This window comes from Lepisma saccharinum, chromosome 3, assembly GCF_977018435.1.
Source record: "Lepisma saccharinum chromosome 3, izLepSacc3.1, whole genome shotgun sequence".
NCBI lineage: Eukaryota > Metazoa > Arthropoda > Insecta > Zygentoma > Lepismatidae > Lepisma > Lepisma saccharinum.
The window spans coordinates 56,967,625-56,988,588 of record NC_139231.1 but is presented as its reverse complement, the minus strand read 5'-3'; the positions used below and the strand labels follow the sequence as shown (position 1 = coordinate 56,988,588).

The window sequence follows — 20,964 nt, the reverse complement described above, 5'->3', positions numbered from 1 at the left end:
ACTCATGCCGTCTAGTCCCAATGTTAGTGTATATTTAGAAAGCAATGAATCTTCTTTCTCACACAGACGCATCAAACTCACTGTGCAATATTTGTTTAAATCGTGGGCGCGACACGCTCATCCATTTAATAAAACATTTGCGATTCAACGACAATGGTTTGGCCTCCCGACCCCCCCCTCCCCCCACTAAACGTTTTTTTTTTCTTACAATGTTATAATATTGACCCTGACGCTTACCACCAAACTTTTACCCATCCGGACCCGCTTGTATATCAACTGAATATTCCCACAGAACCCCGAGTAGAGATACAATATGAACCTTTATTTATACTGACGGATCGAAGTCTGCAGACGGTGTGGGATGTGCTTTTTACGTACCATCTCATAACATCACCCGACAATTTTCCCTCCCATCCGATATGTCGATATTCTCGGCGGAATGTTATGCTATCTTTAAAGCACTACAATTCGCCCTGCAGTTACGAATCGATCATTCGTTAATTCTTACGGACGCATTGAGCGTACTTCAAACGTTAGCACGAACAGGCCGGGCAGCATATATATTAACGGTATTTCCTTATCTTATTCTCCGAATCATGTTAGAACTTCAACAGCAGGGTCTGTCAGCGACCTTCACATATATTCGCGCCCACAGTGACCTCAATAAATATCAAGATCGCGTTGATGTAATGGCTAAACAAGCAAGAACGAAAGAAACTGTTACCCCGATGCGCCTGCCGTACACTGACCTCCTCCCACGGGTAAAAATCAAAGTAGAACAACAATGGGACGATTGGTGTACCCAGCAACTCCTCAATACCAATACATATAGATGGCATGCACAAGTCGGCAATAAACGTCCTTGGTTTCAACACATTAACCTACCCCGTGCAGTTTTAGTGTTTACCATGCGAATGCGTACAGGTCACGTCGTTATACATCCCAGTTCATATACCGTGCCTGCAACTTCCTGTCCGTGTGGAGAACCTATTCAATCAATCACACATTTGTTCTTACAATGCCCAATTCGACAACAACATCGTAATACTCTATACAAACAGTTACACCGTGTGGGTATTCCATTTCCGATGTCCCTTTCGACTCTACTCTACGAGCCACGGTCTGATGTCATGTGGATACTGTACAGCTTTGCACGAAAAAACAACATTGTAACATAAACAAACAGACACTTGGAATGTAAACAAACTTTTTTTTTCTAAACAAACTTTCTCATAACAAACCAAATAGGACCCCTGGCAAGAAATCGCTCATAGGCGGTGTGTGCCACTCAAAGAAGAAGGAAGGAAGGAAGCAGTACAGAGTAAACTGTAAATGTAAACTCAAACTGTGTCCATTACGACAAGTTCATATTATTTCCGGTAATTTGGTTACATATAGTTTTTTTTATTATTATTATTTACTTATTTATTATTCTGTTTTGTTTTTGCACAGACTGACTAATGCAATGAAACTCTCTGTGGTTGTTTCAGCTTCCTGCGTCATTATTGTGCGTAGAGGGACAATTAACAAGACGAGTTTATTGTTTTTGACATCTGATTTTTTTTGAATATGTGTTTATTATACTATGATCATTAATTATTTATTCCGTAGAAAGGTATCAAGTTCTTTTGATTAAATGTTAAGTATCCCCGAAACGGCTGGAATTTCTTTATTTTCTTCTTTTTTACATTGGTACTTACGTATTCTGCATTCCTAAGGATTCTTGAAGGTGCCATTTCGTTTTTTCACGCAAATAATCTCAATTTTCGATATATCGAGTAATTATTATGGTTTGTTCGTTTTCGCTTGCGTTACACGCAATATGGCGGAGTAATCTTGACTAGCGTTGTCGATGATCAGTGGTTATGCAGTGTTGCAACCTTCTTCATCGAAAAATACCTACGGTACTAGTTTACTATTGTGCGGACAGATTTCTTCATTTTTACAGAAGAAACTACGGTAACATTATCGTATGAGGGAAACGGATTCCTTCAAATTTACAGGAGAAAGTACTTACGGAAATCATTTTCTTTAGCGTTGTGGAAGTTCCTGAATGTAGATTTGATCCATTTTAATGTGAATGCGTGTTGTTTTCTGCGAAAATCTCTGTCCGACACGCTGTTTCTGCTCCCGCAATTTGTTTTCTGCATTAGAGTGCAATGTTCCGTGTGTTAAGATGATGCAACCCCGTAGCCAGTGTTTCAGCCTCGCCGCGTTTTCACTAGAACATGACGTGTCTGGTATTTTTAATTATTTTTTTTTTAACTATGCTTGCCTAACCTAACCTTACGGAAAATGGTTTTTGGGGTTAACGTGAATGGTTTTTGGGGCTAACATCAGTGGTTTGTGGGGCTAACGTCAATGGTTTGTGAGGCTAACGTCAATGGTTTGTGACGTATTAGCATAATTTCAAATCCGGGCACGAAAGTAGTTATTTTCCGGTGAATGAGGTTGCAACACTGCATAAATTGACAAAACACTCTCAGAAGGCCCCCTAAACCAGTACGCTATCACGGCTATAATGTGTTACAGATTCAAAACAACAAGTAACGGTAAGTACTCGTAAATCTAAGAAATATACAGTGATATGCATTATTTCACTTTAGGAAATGTTCCACATTCGAAAATAACACGTTAGCAATGTAAAGAAGTCCGAAATAATTAACAGTTTCATAGATTGGAGACACATTTAAATCGGATATTTTGTGTTTCTCGTGGTTAGTATTTACCAATTATGTATTGCGGAACATAGTCGAAGGTGCCATTATGCTTTTTGCACGAAAACAAACACATTTTCCTGAATGCTACGGAAAGCACGTCACGGTGCGATATCACTTGCTTTGCGAATAATAACACTTCTTTTGTTTTCAAATATCAGTGTTTCCAACTCTATTGTGCATGAAAATTCCTATGTTCCACGAATTATTGGGTTTTTGAAATTATACTTTCAAGTCACGAAACATGCAAAGTTAGCCAGGTTACGTTAGTTTTGGTTTGTTTAGGTTACGTTAGTAAAAATTAAGAGATTAACTTACCTTCACAGCATCTTTCACGTATTTTCCATGACACATCCTTCTTGCCCACAGCCGGCGCTCCGGCATCCGTAGGGTAAGTAAGTTTTTTTTTTCTACACTTTCTGTCACTAACCATTCACGGGAACGAGGTATGCCTACGAGGTTAGGTTAGGCCTGTTAGGTTAGGTTCCATTAGCACTTATTTCACCCCTAAATATGTGCTTCATCATCGAAAAATGTCCTCAGTACGTTCAATCACGCAAAACCGTGCTAGCAGACAGCCGGCACTCTGGCAACCGTAGGGTAAGTAAGTTTTTTTTTTTTTTTACACTTTCTGTCACTAACCATTCACGGGAACGAGGTATGCCTACGAGGTTAGGTTAGGCCTGTTAGGTTAGGTTCCATTAGCACTTATTTCACCCCTAAATATGTGCTTCATCATCGAAAAATGTCCTCAGTACGTTCAATCACGCATATCCGGACAACATCGGTTTTTCTCGATTTTCTCCTCCAGCAAATTTTTCCTCGCCTTGGGATTTAGTTTGTTGAATTCCTTATACAATAATCCAAGGGATCTTCTGTGCCCGATAATAACCTAAAGTCAAATCCATGACATGCCATTTTCTCGAAAAAAAAGTGCACGTTTCTCGAAAAAAATCGCGTGTTTGGAAACCCTGATTCCACTAGCGAGATCGCGTGACTTCCGATGCTAGAGCCATCTGCAGGTACATCTTGAAACAACGGCATGATGTTGTCTATTTTCACAAAATGCGCAATATTATTACATGAAAAGTGATTATTTATTGTTCTGCTGCATTGTACGATGAAGTTTTAGGAAGAATATATATCGACAAAGGTTGTAAACCTTTGAGAAACTCATTTCCGTAAGTAGTTTCTTGTGTAAAATTGAAGAAATGTGTCTCCGATGCATGAAACTGCGAAATATATGATTCTTAGGTGTTTCCTTCATACGATAATACAGTAGTACCGAAACTACTTACCGTAATAAGTTCCTGTGGCATTGTACGTGTCGTGGATGCGTGGTGAAATTGAGGTAAGTTTTCTGTATCCTGGAAACGGATTTCTTCAAATTTAAGAGTTTGGGGCTCATTTGGGGGCAAGTGACTCCGGCCAATTTCTAACATGCCTTTAACAGGGAGTCTATAGAAAAAGGTGGGGAGCCGGAGGGGAGGCGGGGCCGCATTAGTGGTTGGGGGCGGTAGGTCAATTACCCCAGGGGCGGAGCCCGGAATCGGTGGGAGTTTCGATTCGAAAATTTCAAACGAAAATAGTGAAGAATTGCAATTGCTTTGATAAAAAAAAAAACGTCAATACACCTTAAGGAATGTTCCGCGAAGCAGATAGGTAAGTACCACTCATCCTGTGCACGTCATCTTCTCACAAGTTCGTATTCACAAATGATGCACAGTTACATACGTTCATTTACGTTATACTACTGTTACACAGTAGGAAAACTGCATGTTTGGAAAAACTGACCGGTTGTTACATCATCAAGCGCACACAAAATTTGGTTCACGTAGTAGAAGGACATCAATGAAACAGGTTTCGTGCATCGGAGAGACATTAATGTTCAAAAATAGATGATTTTCCGTGAAAATTCATTCAGTGAGGTGAAAAAGCACTTCCCAGACCTTTATAGAATATACAGAAACTCTTTTCGGTAAGTACTTTCTCCTGTAAAATTGAAGAAATGCGTTTCGGGGAAACTTGAATTTTACCGTCAATTGTATCAGAGATTTTAAATTTTTCTTTGAATTTATTGCTGGAGGCCCCAGGTTCAAAAACCTGGCATGGATGTGTCATTGTGTTTGTCTCATCATCCCATTCCCTAGTTCATCATTCATCTGATTGACTCAAGAGGTAGAAAAAAATACTTGAAACAACTGAAATAAAAATAAAGAATGGACCATGTGTTGTCCTGGTTACTCTGTAAAAATGAAAAAAATAGTTCCATATACTACTTCTAAACACCCAGGTTCAATAGAAAGTTGTAAAACTTTGAGTATTCATGGGTCAGTGGGTATCATCAATCCCAAAATTATTATATTTAATTTTGTATTAGAAGATTAAAGGATTATTTTTGGAAAACACTTTGTATTTACTGTTGTATTGAAAATACTATTCAAGAACTGTGTTTGTATATCAATCTTGTTCTATTTGAACAAAACCTTAAGCCTGTTTCTTTTTCAGAACGAAGACTTAGTGGGCATGCTCAATAAGAAAGCTATGTTTTATCACTTCATAGCATACTTACTTCTACAATGACAACTAACATAGAGAACAATACTGTTAGCTCTACTGCCAGAGAAGTTTGTATTCAGGAGGGAAATGAAGTTTCACCTCAACCAAAACCCAGTATATTGTTGAAACAGTCTGAAATTGATCGCATCATTAAAAAATTCAGCAAGACCAAACTGGTAAGAGAAACATGTAGAGCTGAGCTGATACCGATATTGGAACACAGATTGTGTCCACTATTTTCATGAGCCCCTCCCATACCTATATATCTGCGAAAGCAGTTTTTCAATATTTGTTGTTGTTCACGAAATATTTCAGGGCGCAATGTTACATATGTGTGTGTGTGTGCGTGTGTGTGTGTGTGTGTACACACACACACACACACATGCATACACACACACAGACAGGGTGCTCGGAATTTCCCCTTACAAATTCCTAGGGCTGATAGAGGGGACTGAGTAGACAATATGTGGAATAGGAACCCATGTCCTGAAGCTTACTGTTTCCGTGCTACAACCATGACAATGTGTCGGATGTGCTTGTGTTGGTATGCAAACGGGTAGGCAGTACATGACATCAGAAGATCACCTGATGGCACGAGATGTCTACCCTGCCACGTTATCCTGCCTGGAGCCCCATTCACGTGCCTGTGTGGCTCAGATGAACATGGTTGAGTACACGTTTGCAGAATACACGGACATGATCCGTGTGTATGGCGCAGCAGAAGGGAATGAAAGAGCAGCTCGTCGGCTGTATCAAGAGTGTTATCCACAATGTGCGACTCCATCGCATACCCTTTTTGCCAGCATTACGCAATGGCTCCAAGAACGAGGTACCTTCACTGCCAACAGGAAGGACTGTGGTGCTCCAAAGAGATGCCGCATGCCCGAATTGGAAGAGGCTGTACTGCACCACGTTGAACAGGACCCATCAACAAGTACGCAAACAATTGCATGTGCAATGGGTGTTTCTCGCAGCATCGTGTGGGAGGTTCTGCATGAGCAACAACTACATCCTTACCACCACCAACGGGTACAGGCTTTGAGACCAGCTGATTTTGTACCACGTGTTAACTTCTGCACATGGTTTCTGCATCAACGAGCCCCAGTTTCCACGTCGAGTTCTGTTCACAGATGAATGTAAATTCACTAGGGAGTGTGTTCTCAATTCTCGAAACAGCCATGTCTGGGCAGACGAAAACTCTCATGCGATGTATGTCCGGGGATTCCAGCACAGATTTGCTATCAACGTGTGGTCAGGTATTCTGGATGGTCATGTGATCGGGCCGTATCTTCTTCCAGCCAGGCTAACGTGTGCCGCGTGCTTGATCTTCCTAGGAAGAATTGGCCCTGTTCTTGGATGCTGTATCATTGAACGTCTGTGAGGAACTGTGGTTTCAGCACGATGGCACACCGCCTCACTTTATATGTGACGTTCGGAGACATCTTAACCGAAGATTTGGGCAAAGATGGATAGGCTGATGTGGTCCAACTGCGTGACCCCCACGATAGCCAGATTTAATGCCATTGGACTATTTTTTGTGGGGTCATATGAAGAGTATGGTGTATGAGACTCCTGTAGAGACAGAGAATGAACTGCTTGCATGAGTTATGGTCGCTGCACAAGAGATTGACGGGACACCAGGTGTGATGGAGCGAGTGTATCGGAACATGATTCATCGGTCCAATGTGTGCAACGACGTTGGTGGTCGTTACATCGAGCCACTGTTGTAGTTGAGCAGTGGCAGTGCTGTTTGCGACACATCCAGTGCAGAAGACAGAAACAAATTGTTGTGTTCCACTGTCGACACAAGTGTTATTGACATGTCATTCACTTCTGTACCTGACGTAACATCTCATTTGACATGGTTGTAATAAATTATTACACTTTAGGTCATCAGGTGATCTTCTGACGTCATGTACTGCCTACCCAGTTGCATACCAACACAGGCACATCTGACACAATGTCATGGTTGTAGCACGGAAACTGTACGTTTCCGGACATGGGTTCCTATTTCAAATATTGTCTACTCAGTCCCCTATGCTAGCCCAAGGAGTTTTTAAAGGGGAATTTCTGAGCACCCTGTGTATGTATGTATGTATGTATGTATGTATGTATGTATGTAGAGAAACGTTGTAGAACTTTGTGACAAGAACGAAGAGTTAGCGTAACCTGCAGTGTTGCCAGGCCCTGAAAAAAAGTGTTGACAGTGCCACAAAAAATATAGGTGGTTTTTTCGCCAGGCTTGTCGACAACTGTGAGTGGTGGGGCGGAAAGGTGGTGGTGAGGGTGAGGATAGGGGATGAGGGGCATTAATGGGTGGCCTTGTTCAGGCCTGGGGGGGTGATTGCATTCATGGTCGATATGTAGGCATCCTGGTCCACCACAATCCACCTACTCACAATCAACTCGCACCCGCCCACAAATGCAACCACCCAAGGTGCAAAACCTGCCCCATATTTATCACTTCCTGCACCCTCCAGATCCATACTGACACCGGCAAATTCACCCTCTACCCCCAAAGGAACCTGCTACAGCTCTAACCTAATTTATATCCTCACCTGCAACATCTGTGGGAGCTTCTACCTGGGGGAAACATCCACAGCCCTGAACCTCCGCATCAACAACCACCGCTCCTCCACCCAAAACCTGGACTTTGCTGTTGCCATTCACACCAATCACCACAATATTCCTTTTAATGACTGCTTCCAGGTAGCGATCGTCCACTCCTTGCCCGAATCCACCAACACCTCAATACGTAGAAAATGGGAGAGGGCCTACATATCGACCATGAATGCAACCACACCCCCAGGCCTGAACAAGGCCACCCAGTAACGCCCCTCATCCCCTATCCTCACCCTCACCACCACCTTTCCCCCCACCACTCACAGTTGTCAACAAGCCTGGCAAAAAACCACCTATATTTTTTGTGGCACTGTCAACACTTTTTTTGGGACCTGGCAACACTGCAGGTCACGCTAACTCTTCGTTTATTGTCACAAAGTTCTACAACGTTTCTCTACTCCTGAAGATGTGACATACCATCACGAAAGTTTGAAGTTTTTCTGCGTCCGGTCAGTGTTTCCTCTCTCTCCTCTTTCACTTTTTATATATATGTATGCATATATATATATATACACAACTCTTTTTGTACATTATTTACAAGCATATGATAATATTATGGCAGTAATTTTGGATTCTCTGATTTGTGAAGTCATAGATTCTCTATTGAGTTGCTAATGTGTTATTCTCACCATAAAGCAAGCAATGACTCATGAAGGAAACTTCCCTTTTGTTATTCACAGTATACACAGAGAATACTTTGAATAAAAACACAAGAAGTAGCTAGGAACCTTATTAAGGCTCAATCTTTCCCCTGATTACTTAATATAGTGGAATCCCAGTTTTTACATTCTTGGATTTTACATCCTGCATTTTACGTTTTTCGTCTCGGTCTCATGAAAAACGTAAAATCGAGGTTCTGTAGCTGGTAATTCACAGTGCACAATTCTGTCTCGGTATCAACTCTTTACAATGCCCTTTCTCCTATCCAACTAGTGTTCATGCAGGTTTGTTTCAAATGGCTTCTCAGCCATCGGAAAAGATATTTTATAATTTAAAAATAAAAAGGAGCACTTATGCCTGGCAATAAAGAAATACATGGAACAAAAAAGTACTTAGAACAACTGGCCAGATTCCTCCCCTCTCCCATACACAGCAAATTAAAACCAGAAAATGCATGTAGAATATTAAAATTTAAATATGTCAGGAAGGTGCATAATAGAAGTAATATTGTGTCCATGGAAAAGAATTCAAATATTTAGTTATATTGGGTTGATGCATAAGTTCATAGCGTTTGGGTTTGGTATGGCAACACTGCGGTGTTAGGAGTTTGTTTATCGTTTAATGTTCATCAATTGAAGTGTCATTGTTGTGCTTGTGAATACACATTGAAGTTTACAGATTTGAAGAAAGACTGTTATTTATGGGCAGAAGAACAATAAGTGTCCAGTGAGAAAAAAAGCATTTCCGATATATTTTTCTATCTGAGTTTAACATAGGGGCAAATTCAGTGGAGGAGGCTCAAAACATTTGGCCCTTCTACAGGGAGAATACCAACGGAGAAAGCAGGGCAAGAAAATGGTTTCATCATTCCAAAGAGGGCATTTTTGAGTTAAGTGTATCTCCATGTTCAGGAAAACCACTGGGCTTTAATTAAGACAGTTTAAACACTTTAATCTAAGAGGATCCAAATCAGTCGATTCGAGAATTGGCAAATGTGATGAAGTGTGACCATTCAACCATCGTGCGACATTTGCATTCCATGGGTAAGGTTGAGGATACTGCACGCTTTAAATGAAAACAACCAAATCAGCAAGTAGGCCAGGAAGACACCATCAAGTGCTGAGACATGATAATCCACACCCACACTCCGCTAACATGATAAAAGCTGCTATCGAGGAGCTTGGTTGAGTAGTTATTCCACATCCTCCTTGGGCCATCGGATTGCTACCTTTCAGCTCAATCCATCAAATTTCAAGTAAGCTCCTTTGGTAACGAAAATGCTCTTCAAACTTGGTTTGATGACCCTTTCAACCCCGAATCAGCTGATTTCTTCAGGCATTGAATTGAAAAACTGCCCCAGCGTTGGTAGAGAGTCATACACAATGAAGGATTACGGATTAATTTATGTCTTTTGTTCATCTATAACGTGTACTTGGATCGTTTATGGGAGTTAAATACAAATATGGAAGTCAGGTTGAGGCTGTGGATAAACACCTCGACCAAGTAGCATATAAAGTCTTGAAATTTAGAAACAAAGAACACTGGGTAAAATGCTCGTTTCTACCCTATACAGGGATCTCCAATAAGCCAAGATAATACTTCAAAACAACATTATTGTATTCATTTTACGACATGTAAATGCAAGAACACATTCATCGCCTTCACAACTCATAAAAAATACACACCCAGAATGTTCACTTAATAATATGTTAGTTATGCAGTATACAACATAAGCCTAATGTCAAAGTAGGTACTTGCAATCAATTGTTTATCAAGGAAAAGGCGTTACTTAAGTTTTTAGTTTCAACAATAACAATTTATTATCTAGCATATCCTCGACCACTCATTACAAACATTGAAGAATCACAATTCTTAAATTTCAATTTGTTCAGTTACGACGTTGTATTCTTCATTTTCAAGCTTTTTGCTCATTCATTTTTATGTAACAATTTTATGCAAATTCTATTTAACTTAATGAACAACAATGTTTAATTCATATACATTCAAACGTGAATCTATGCGTAAATTATGCACCTGCGCAACATTACAAATATCTTTGGCATGAATAACTATTTTCAAAAGAAACTGTTTCAAATTGGACTAGATTGTATACTTTCGTCCTACTTACGAGATTCCTTACAATTTTATTAAAATGTAACTTTCACCGTAAGACACTCAAAAATGGTAGATATATGTCTAAATGGCATGAAGGTTAAGAACAGGGGATGTATAGCGCTCTTTCACAATCTACGAAGTTTTAATACTCATGCTCAATACGCACGTAATTTCAATTTACGCTTTAAATTCAATGGTTGCATAATCAGTTCGTTTGTCGCAAAAAAAGAGGGGTGAGATAGTGTGAGCGATTAGTTCATCATTTACAACAGTTAATCCTCCACAATCAAGTACACAAATTTGACTATAAGCACTTTGTTGTATTTCACTGTCAAATCACGTAACGGCACATACTTGTTCGTTAATCTAGCACCCTTTATTCCTCTGGTAAATTTAATATAGCTTCTACAATCTATCGTGCTTCTCTTTCAATCATAAAATTGGTCCAAAACGAACAGTCAAATCCATTTATTGTAGCTTGCATCTAACCATCTGATGAACGGGTGATTTGGCCTCAAGAATAGTTCATCACCCGCATGCTTGCACATCGCTGCATTTCGTGACAAAGGGAGAAGTATCGCATATCCTCAAGTTAACCTTCCCAACTTCTTATCTTCTTAGCAACATAAATCTACGTCGCCCCAAACCTTGTTGCAAGCTTCACAATTCGTAGTTCACTGGTCGCTCCAGTCTTTCTTAATATGCATATAATCGTCACCACATGGGAGGAGAAATGGTAGGTACGCCTGTATTCGATCTAACAGTCTAAAACACCAAAAATATGTGAATTTGATTGAACAACAACTGTTCACAAGAACAAGCAATCACTGTCGTGGCACTGCATTACTATCACGTACTGCGTAACAAAGAGGGTATCCAAAGTTCACGGGTCTAAACTCGCTGCCACATGTAGAAGAACAGTCACCCCAATGCTTCATTATGCATACTGCATTGAATTGCGGAAGCACGAGCCATATTCCCAACTGACCCGGGCGATTACATAAAGAGAATGCTTCGCGTGCTTGCTCCTATCCTGTTACTCGATCAACTGGCAAAGAATAGTGTATGGGTTAAAGAGTCGGTGCTGCCATCTATTGAGAAAAGCACACCGAAAAAATGCAAACTACGCAGAACTATTCTCAAAGCACAGCAGAGAAGATTGTGATGTATTTTTCGAGAGTTGCGATGGAAAATCGTCACACATCTCAAATTAGTATTAAATAGAATGTTAAAAATAGGTTTGCCACGGTGAAAAAACACTACAAACTTATGCATCAACCCAATACATTTGAAAGTAATGAATAAATTTATTTCTATGCCAGTATTTTTATTAATACACATCTCTCAACAATCTTCTTACAATAGAAGTAATATTTACTCTTATTTTTTATGCTCTGGTGATTGTGTTTTGCTTATGTGCATTGCATATCTACTTTCTTTTCTTTTTTGCTAAACATGACAACAATGAGAGATGAGGAGATGAATTAACTCTCCTTCATGCCCATCCTCATTGCAGCACAAATGTCCCGTGCACGGTACTCAGTGCTGATTCATCAAGACCAATGTTATTTACGTCAATTATTGCTGCAAATCGAGGTTGAATTACGCTAGCACTTACTGCAAATCAGGACCGGTCACTTGAGAGGTGTGTAAGCAACTGAAAGAACTGCAGAAGAAAGGTGCCAACGGCTCTATGTTTTTGGGGAATAGTGAAGATAATTTACCTAGTGTTTCCCGACCATTATTGCACTGGTAAGGAAAATAGTTCAAAATTTTAAAAAAGGCTGCACTCAGTGCTGCCACGCAAGTTACGGAGGGTTAAATAAAAGATAAAAAAGAAAATACTCCCAAGCTTTGTCAGCATTTTACTCCTGAGTTGAGCACTCATCATTTTTTGATGTTGATTTGGTATTTTCATTTTTAATTTTACATTGCCTCTTGGTTGGCTTGAAGTAAGGTACCAGGTTTGCCACAATCAATGAAACCAGGACCAGACTGGGATACCGGGCAAATTCCCTGTGTGCCCTCTCAGTTCCTTTACAAAAACACACATTCGGTACCCTTTTTTCCCCACAATCGGGTGCCCTGTTGAGGAAAATTGTCACCACCCTCTTGGCAGTTCCAGTCCGGTCCTGATGAAAACTGTTGAGAAATGATGCAAATGCTGCATTTAGTGTTAAAATGTGTAGTCTAAACATAAGATTTGTAATATACAGGTGTTCAGTTTGGCTTGGGGCCGAGATTGCATGTGACTGCAGATGCCGAGGCATGGCTCAGATGTCAGCATTTTCAATTCATAACATCCTGCTTATTTTTACGCACGTCTTGAGCATGCAGACAATGATATTTATATTACATAACAAGTACTAATCTGTACCAAACTGGTGGCAAACTACATTCACATATTCCCAGCATCTTTTGTTGAAATTTTGATTAACAGGCAAAGTTCCTCGTGTGGGGATTGTGTCTGTAGACTATTTTTTGTGTTCTCTGTAAGGTTTCAGTTTCAACAGTTAAGTAGCTGTATGGGCTGGTTTTTGAAATGCCTACAAACAACTCAACATGATTCAGTTTTCACATAAGTGTCATATAAAAATTATTTCTTCTAACATGAACTTTTCGGCTGGCATTTCAATTGTCTCACAATTTTATTAAAACACACATTGAAATTATACAGGGAAAACTAACGCATGTGATCTATGAGAGACTTATCACACTCGACAAACGTGCACACACACAAACTGAAATTAAACACAGATAAATTACACTGCACGCTAAGAGGAACAGAGCTGTACTGATAAGCGAGCAACAACAATTAAGCCTGCAACGAGAGCTTCAGGGAGATTTCACACTGAAGAAACACACAACATGTGTAGCTTCAGGATTTCACCAATCGAACGCAGGCTTCTGAGGTCTGCCATGCCACTACACTGTGAAACGTTGCTGTTAATTGGCGCATTCCCATGTAACATGTGTCGCTTGTTGCTCCAGTCTGAAATCTCCCTCAGACAGTGTGTGGCTTTGAGCCCTGTCCTGGCACCTAAATAATCATCTTTTGCATGTCAATGTAATGGCATTTTCTTTCACAGAATGATCAAGAATAACAACACAATAACTGCACTGACAACTTGTGTCTAGTGTTTTACAATGGCAAGAAAACAGAACAAATATGAGGGCAAAAAGTCTTTGCACCTAACTATTTATTGCCAGATTACAAACCATAAAAGAAAAACAAGATATACACAATCTTCTACGTACTTTTTGCTATTTTTCCGCATAATTACCACACCTGTTGAGGAACTTTTCCCACTGTACCACAAGTTTTGAAATGCCCATTGCACAGAAGGTGGCCGGCTGATCACAGAACCAACGACGAACAACGTTCATCATCAAGAAGCTTAGGAACCCACCAACACAATACCTTGCAGTATCCCAACGAATCGTGAACAATGTCGTAAACACTACCATAGGAAATACCAAGTTCAGTGGCAATGTCCTTCAGATCAACACGTCGATCAGCTTTCACCATTTCATCAACAGGGGTAATGTTGTCCGGTGTCAGCGAGGAACGAGGTCGGCCCGATTGCTCATTGTCCTCCACATTTTCCCTCCATTTTCAAACTCCTTGCACCACCACTGCACACTTTGCACTGATAAACACTGGCTCCATTTCCCTGTGGATATCTGTGGCTGTTTGTCCTTTGCACCATAAAAAACGAATAACACTTCGCTGCTCATATGGTGTGGACTTCCTGAGCACTCCGGCCATCTTTACCAACGATAACAGCACCATGTCATGGATGAAATCGGAAGTTACAGTAGGACCGTTCCAAGAAAAGCCTACTGCATCACTCGTATATTTCACTTTTGTAATAACACTTATAACAAGTTAGAAAAAAAATTTGGCGCAAAGACTTTTTGATTTGCCCTTGTATATAGATTAAAATTTCATCAAAAGATGCTGGGAATGTGTGAATGCAGTTGGCCACCAGTTTGAACACTTCTTGTAACACAGGTTACTACTCATTATGCAATATAATTGTCATTGTCTGCATGCTCAAGATATGTGCGTAAGAAGAAGCGGGACGTTACAGATCGAAAATGCCAGCATCTGAGCCATACCTTGCCATCTGCAGTCACATTTTTCAGTTTCTAATAATTTAATTTGTGAGTGTGTGTGTTTTTTTTTTCTATAAATTTATAAGATATTTTTCACTTCTATACTAGCAGACAACACCAAATAGATACAAAATAATTTTAGCACAGTTGGAAGATGAATCTGAGGGTGGAGAATACTGGCAAACACTGAAAGTCGACGAACGAAGAACTTATATTTTGGATGTTAAAGTCAAGGAAAGTGACATGTATGTACATGTTTTGATCCTTTTCAAGATTACTACATGTATGTATGTATGTATGTATGTATGTATGTATGTATGTATGTATGTATGTATGTGTGTGTTTGTATTCAGGAAAACTAAAATTGCAGGCAATGATAGAATGTTTTGTGTTTAGAATTTAAAATTACATCTTAGTATTATAGTTAATGTTTTTGAATAGTGCTCAGCAGGGGCAGATTTAAAGTGCTGCTACCCCTGTGAATGTTTTGTGGATTGTGTGGATATAAAAGCAGTGAATGCTTTAATAATTAACATTTCTTGGTGTTTCTTAACCTTACACTTACCGTGGACTGACCCTCTTTTAAATATCTTTTGATGTTGTAAATCCTGAGACCTTAACTAAATATTCAAAGTTGCAAAGCAAAGCACATGAAATATCTCTTTAAAAGTTGCTCATCAAGTGATTTTATTGCAAGTATACAATACACTTATAACAACAATACTATACTGAACAGTGAACAATATCTCTCTCATGTGTGTATACGTATAATGAAACACACAAAGGTTGCTTTGTCTGTTTTCTCATGCCTTTATGAAGTTATAAATGGCCAGAAGGTCTAACTTAGTGCAGTTCATGTTTGGGGAATAAAAGACACGGTTGATAATAATTACACGTGAGCGAGTTACTAACGTTTTCTATGAAACTTACTTAATTTTGGTGCCCCCGGAGCAGTGACGCAACGAGTTCTCAAGCAGATGGTGGCAGTTGCGACCAAAATTATTGGAACATATTCAAGTAAGTTTCATGGAAAAGTTAGTAACTTGCTTACATCTAATTAATAATTGGTACAGTTCTTGCAATCTAAACTGTCTTTCCTTCAAAGGGGAAAGCAAATAATATCAATGAACTATTCAGACCCTTACGGGGTAAATTCTTCCCCTACCCCCAGCAAAGAAGAACAGAGCATGTACTGTCTCCATTGCTCCTGTCAGTGAATGAAAGGACTTGCCGGCAAGATCTACCAACAGTGAGGTAATTAAGAAATTATGTGTGTATATATATATATACATACACACACACACATATACATACATATAATTCACGTGCGTATATATAACTTTGTGGCCGCTACAGGAGAGGGTTGTGGGTGGGTGTCCTGACAATTTTACATGGTAAATGGGGTCAATTCACACTTCGTTTTATGTCACTCAACGTAAGCTTTGAAGAAAACATACTCTATGTGATCAGAAGTCAGACACCCTCCTGAAATTGAAGTACAAGTTTGGTCCACCCTCCATCGGGAAGACTGACAGTCAATACGGTGTTGCAACACCCTTTGCCATGATGACAGCCTTCACTCTCGCAGGCATACTTTCAATCAGGTGAAGGAAGGTTTTCTGGAGAATGGCAGCCCTTTCTTCGTGGAGCACCGAAATGAAAAAGAGGTATCGATGCAAGTCGGTGTGGTCTAGCACGAAGTCAGTGTTCCAAAACATCCCAGAGATGTTCTATGGCATTCAAATCAGGACTCTGCACAGGCCAGTCCATTAGTGCGATATTGTTGTCGTCAAACCACTCCCCCACAAGTCCTGCAGTATGGAAGGGTGCTTGGTCGTGTTGAAAGATGCAATGGTCATCCCCGAACTGGTCTTCAACAGTAGGCAGCATGAAAGTGGTTAAAATGTCAACGTAAGCTTGTGCAATTGCAACAAGGGGGCCAAGCCACCTCCAGGAGAAACATGGCCACACTAACCCCGCCACCCCCAAATTTCACTATACAGGCTGGTAGATATTGTTCACCAGGCATTTGCCACACCCTACCATCAGATCGCCACATTGTGTATCGTGATTCATGACTCCAGACAACAGTTTTCCACTGTTCTATGGTCCAGTTTCAACGCTACTTGTACCACGTGAGGCAGTGTTTGGCATTTGCCTGTGTGATGTTTGGCTTATGGGCAGCTGCTCGGCCATGGAAACTAAGTTGCACAGTCATGGTGCTTGGAGTAGATCCTGATACAGTTTGGAATTCCTGTGTGTTGGTGGCGATGGATGATTGACGATTAAGCTGCATGACCCTCTACAACACTCAATGCTCTCTGGAGGTCAACATGGGAGGTCGGTCTGCACGCTTTTGGGTTGTGCACGTCCCTTCACATTTCACTTCACTGTAACATCGAAAACAGTGGACTTAGAGATGTTTACAGAGGTTGTTCAGCGTATATTTGACCAAACGCGATTCCTCCCCCCTGCACTCAGAATGAACTCACCCAACCTTGGTCAGGCATGTTTGTCAGTGTAGTGTGTGAGCTGTAAAAGAGTGGTTGTGTTTTCTCACTGGGCCAAAAATCCCGCCCAAACTGAGCCACTTTTTGGGAGGAGTGCATTGTATAACTTTCCAAGTGTTTGCATTTTCTCGCTTGGCCGAAAATGCTGCCAAAACAGTTGCTTTTGGGAAGGTTATGTTGTAGCCTTTTATGACGCAAAGTTCAGTGTGTCAATGATCAGGAAGTAGTGTAAGAGCAAGGATTGTGACGTTAGTTTGACTTTATTCAAGAATGTGATCGGCAAGTATAAGGATTGCATGGCCCCAGCGTTCGGTTCTCCAACAAAGGGGATGAGAACACAGCCGTGCACACAAGCCACCACCAGTATGCAGGTGCAAGGTGCAGTTAACAGTTTCCAAAGACATATTTAGATGATTTTCTATCTGTCTTTGGGTCGGTGGATTCTCTTGCATGCCCATTCTGCGAAGTTTCGCCTGCATACTGGTGGTGGCTTGTGTGCACGGCCGTGTTCTCGTGTACAGTGTTGCCAACTCTGTGCCCTCAAAATATACATCATAAAAGGCTACGACGAGCCTCAAGTGATGATTCGAGCCTCAAAAGATTATTCAGAACTGTCTTATTGTGTCTACTCTTGGTCAGGCATGTTTGTCAGTGTAGTGTGTGAGCTGTAAAAGAGTGGTTGTGTTTTCTTACTGTAGCTTTTTATGAGGGGGGCCCATTGCCCCCTGTTTACATCTGGTAATACTGCCGTAGATTTTTTGACAGTGTTGTTAACCTACTGGGTTTTTCACTGTAAATTTTCATCAAAGGACCTGAGGGGTCCATGTATTTTTTATGTCTGGCAACACTGTTGGGGGCCTAGTGTTGACGACCTGTGGGCTCTTATTGTAGCTTTTTATGAGGGGGACCTATTGTTTTTTTTTATATTTGGCAACTCTATTGGATGTTCCTTCTTTGAGGCTTGGGTTTTACCAACCCATCCGAAGAAAATTCCACTATATGATTTTTCACTGGCTAAGCTAACCTACAAATAGGAGTTGGCAGCACTGACTTATAAACCCACTGGGTTTTTTTGGCATGTTTTTTCATGATGTGTTGCTAGGCTATTGGGCATCTTGGCGTATACAATGTATATATTTTGAGGGGGGGGGGGGTTATGGCTTTTTATGCTGTACGAATACTGGGAGCTTGACAGTGACAACCAACAGAATAGGTAAACCTACATCCAGGAACTGGCAACACTAGTTTCTGACAGTGAATTTGAAATAAATATATTAAACAAAATACATGAGTAAACACTGTGGGTACAAATAGTACCAGTGTTGTACCCCCAACTCCAACTGGGCAACTAGGGGAAATAATTGTACAACAATTTGTACCTAATTGTACAATACTTGTACCTAATTGTACAACATACATATACACAGACATAAAAGAGAGAGCCTTCCCGCAACTTACTTCATGTACAATTTATATGATTTTACAACTGTGAAAAGAAAGCATATGTGTTCTGTATGCACACATTTATTCTTATTTTTCGAAGTTGAATGAAAGCACATGTTTTTATGCTCTCGTAATACTAACCTTGCTCCACTGATTTTAAATTGCTTCCATCCGCTTTTTTTTTCTGTGTTATTTCCGTATGCACGCAACATTCGCTTTCAATAGTATAATGAAACACAGAAGGAATGTTAGTATAGCAGACTCCGAGTTTACAATTTATTAAATTAAACAATAATTTATGTAAGAATATACTTGTACTTACCGAACACAAAATAATAAAAGCACATGTGAATATTTGTGTGTGTTCATGTTATATGACGACTGAGTAAAAAAATAATATTGACTCCCCGAAAGATAAAGTTCCTAGTTCGACATCAGATGCATGCAAATTTTATGTTTTGCTCTCCAAAATCTTGATTTTATGTTTGTGCTATTTGTCATACAGCAGAGGGGGAGGAGGGAGAGGGAGGGGAGGGGGTACTATCAGTGCCATCTATTAGCAAACAATAGAAATAAAAAGTAAGTCAAACTTTTTCAACACCCAAACATTTTAAACGTCTTCGCTTAGTAATACGATCTAGCTGAAGACGTTTAAAAGAGTACTCTTAGTCGACGAAGCTAATTGCTAGGGCCCTTATATTACTAAAATATTCTTTAATTTGCATATTTCTCATACCGCCATATGTTGTTCTAGTTGACTTCTTCCAAAAAAAAATGCTAATTAGCGAGAGTTAATTAAGCAAGGCAAGTAAAAGAAGCAAAATAGAACAACATATGTGCCGGCGTGAAAATATGTAAAAAATCGATTCAGAGGTGGATCGAATTAAAATTGGGGGAATATTTTGCATTTTTTCCCTATAATATACAAAACATTTACCGTACATAATCTTTTCCATTTACAACAGTATAAAATAAGAGGAATGTGTGACAATATCCATATTAATTAGGAAGGTATGTTGTATGCTAGGTTAGCTAATTGTGTCTTCTACAGCTTCACTGTATAGAGGGAAGATGGAAAAAGAGAGCTCTACGGAAACTGACGCTCTTAACAATATTGTACGCCCGTGAAAATTATATATAAATAAGACTTAAGCGTATTATCTGCTTTCATTTCAGATTTTGCCAACCTGTAAGCTGTAGTGTTTAGGTGACAAGCGACCTGCTCAAATATGATACTGTTGACAAATATTGTACGCCCGTGAAAATTATATATAAATAAGACATAAGCGTATTATCTGCTTTCATATCAGATTTTGCCAACCTGTAAGCTGTAGTGTTTAGGTGACAAGCGACCTGCTCAAATATGATACTGTTGACAATATTGTACGCCCGTGAAAATTATATATAAATAAGACTTAAGCGTATTATCTGCTTTCATATCAGATTTTGCCAACCTGTAAGCTGTAGTGTTTAGGTGACAAGCGACCTGCTCAAATATGATACTGTTGACAATATTGTACGTTCGTGAAAATTATATATAAATAAGACTTAAACGTATTATCTGCTTTCATATCAGATTTTGCCAACCTGTAAGCTGTAGTGTTTAGGTGACAAGCGACCTGCTCAAATATGATACTGTTGACAAATATTGTACGCCCGTGAAAATTATATATAAATAAGACTTAAGCGTATTATCTGCTTTCATATCAGATTTTGCCAACCTGTAAGCTGTAGTGTTTAGGTGACAAGCGACCTGCTCAAATATGATACTGTTGACAATATTGTACGTTCGTGAAAATTATATATAAATAAGACTTAAGCGTATTATCTGCTTTCATATCAGATTTTGCCAACCTGTAAGCTGTAGTGTTTAGGTGACAAGCGACCTGCTCAAATATGATACTGTTGACAATATTGTACGCCTGTGAAAATTATATATAAATAAGACTTAAGCGTATTATCTGCTTTCATATCAGATTTTGCCAACCTGTAAGCTGTAGTGTTTAGGTGACAAGCGACCTGCTCAAATATGATACTGTTGACAATATTGTACGCCCGTGAAAATTATATATAAATAAGACTTAAGCGTATTATCTGCTTTCATATCAGATTTTGCCAACCTGTAAGCTGTAGTGTTTAGGTGACAAGCGACCTGCTCAAATATGATACTGTTGACAATATTGTACGCCCGTGAAAATTATATATAAATAAGACTTAAG

General features: G+C 39.8%; 1 protein-coding gene across 7 annotated transcripts in view; it reads left to right on the top strand.

Moving 5' to 3' along the window:
- The first annotated feature begins 1,264 nt into the window (after positions 1 to 1,264).
- LOC145985062 (uncharacterized) overlaps positions 1,265 to 20,964 on the top strand; it is a 56,843-nt gene continuing 37,143 nt past the window's right edge. Inside the window, exons 1-3 of one of the 7 annotated variants that reach the window (XM_083118617.1) lie at positions 1,265 to 1,379; positions 5,226 to 5,452; positions 14,904 to 15,037. In XM_083118617.1, the coding sequence (XP_082974743.1) occupies positions 5,297 to 5,452; positions 14,904 to 15,037 (290 nt within the window). In that variant the 5' untranslated portion in view covers positions 1,265 to 1,379; positions 5,226 to 5,296. The other 6 variants (XM_083118611.1, XM_083118614.1, XM_083118612.1 and 3 more) reach the window with 6 other exon arrangements.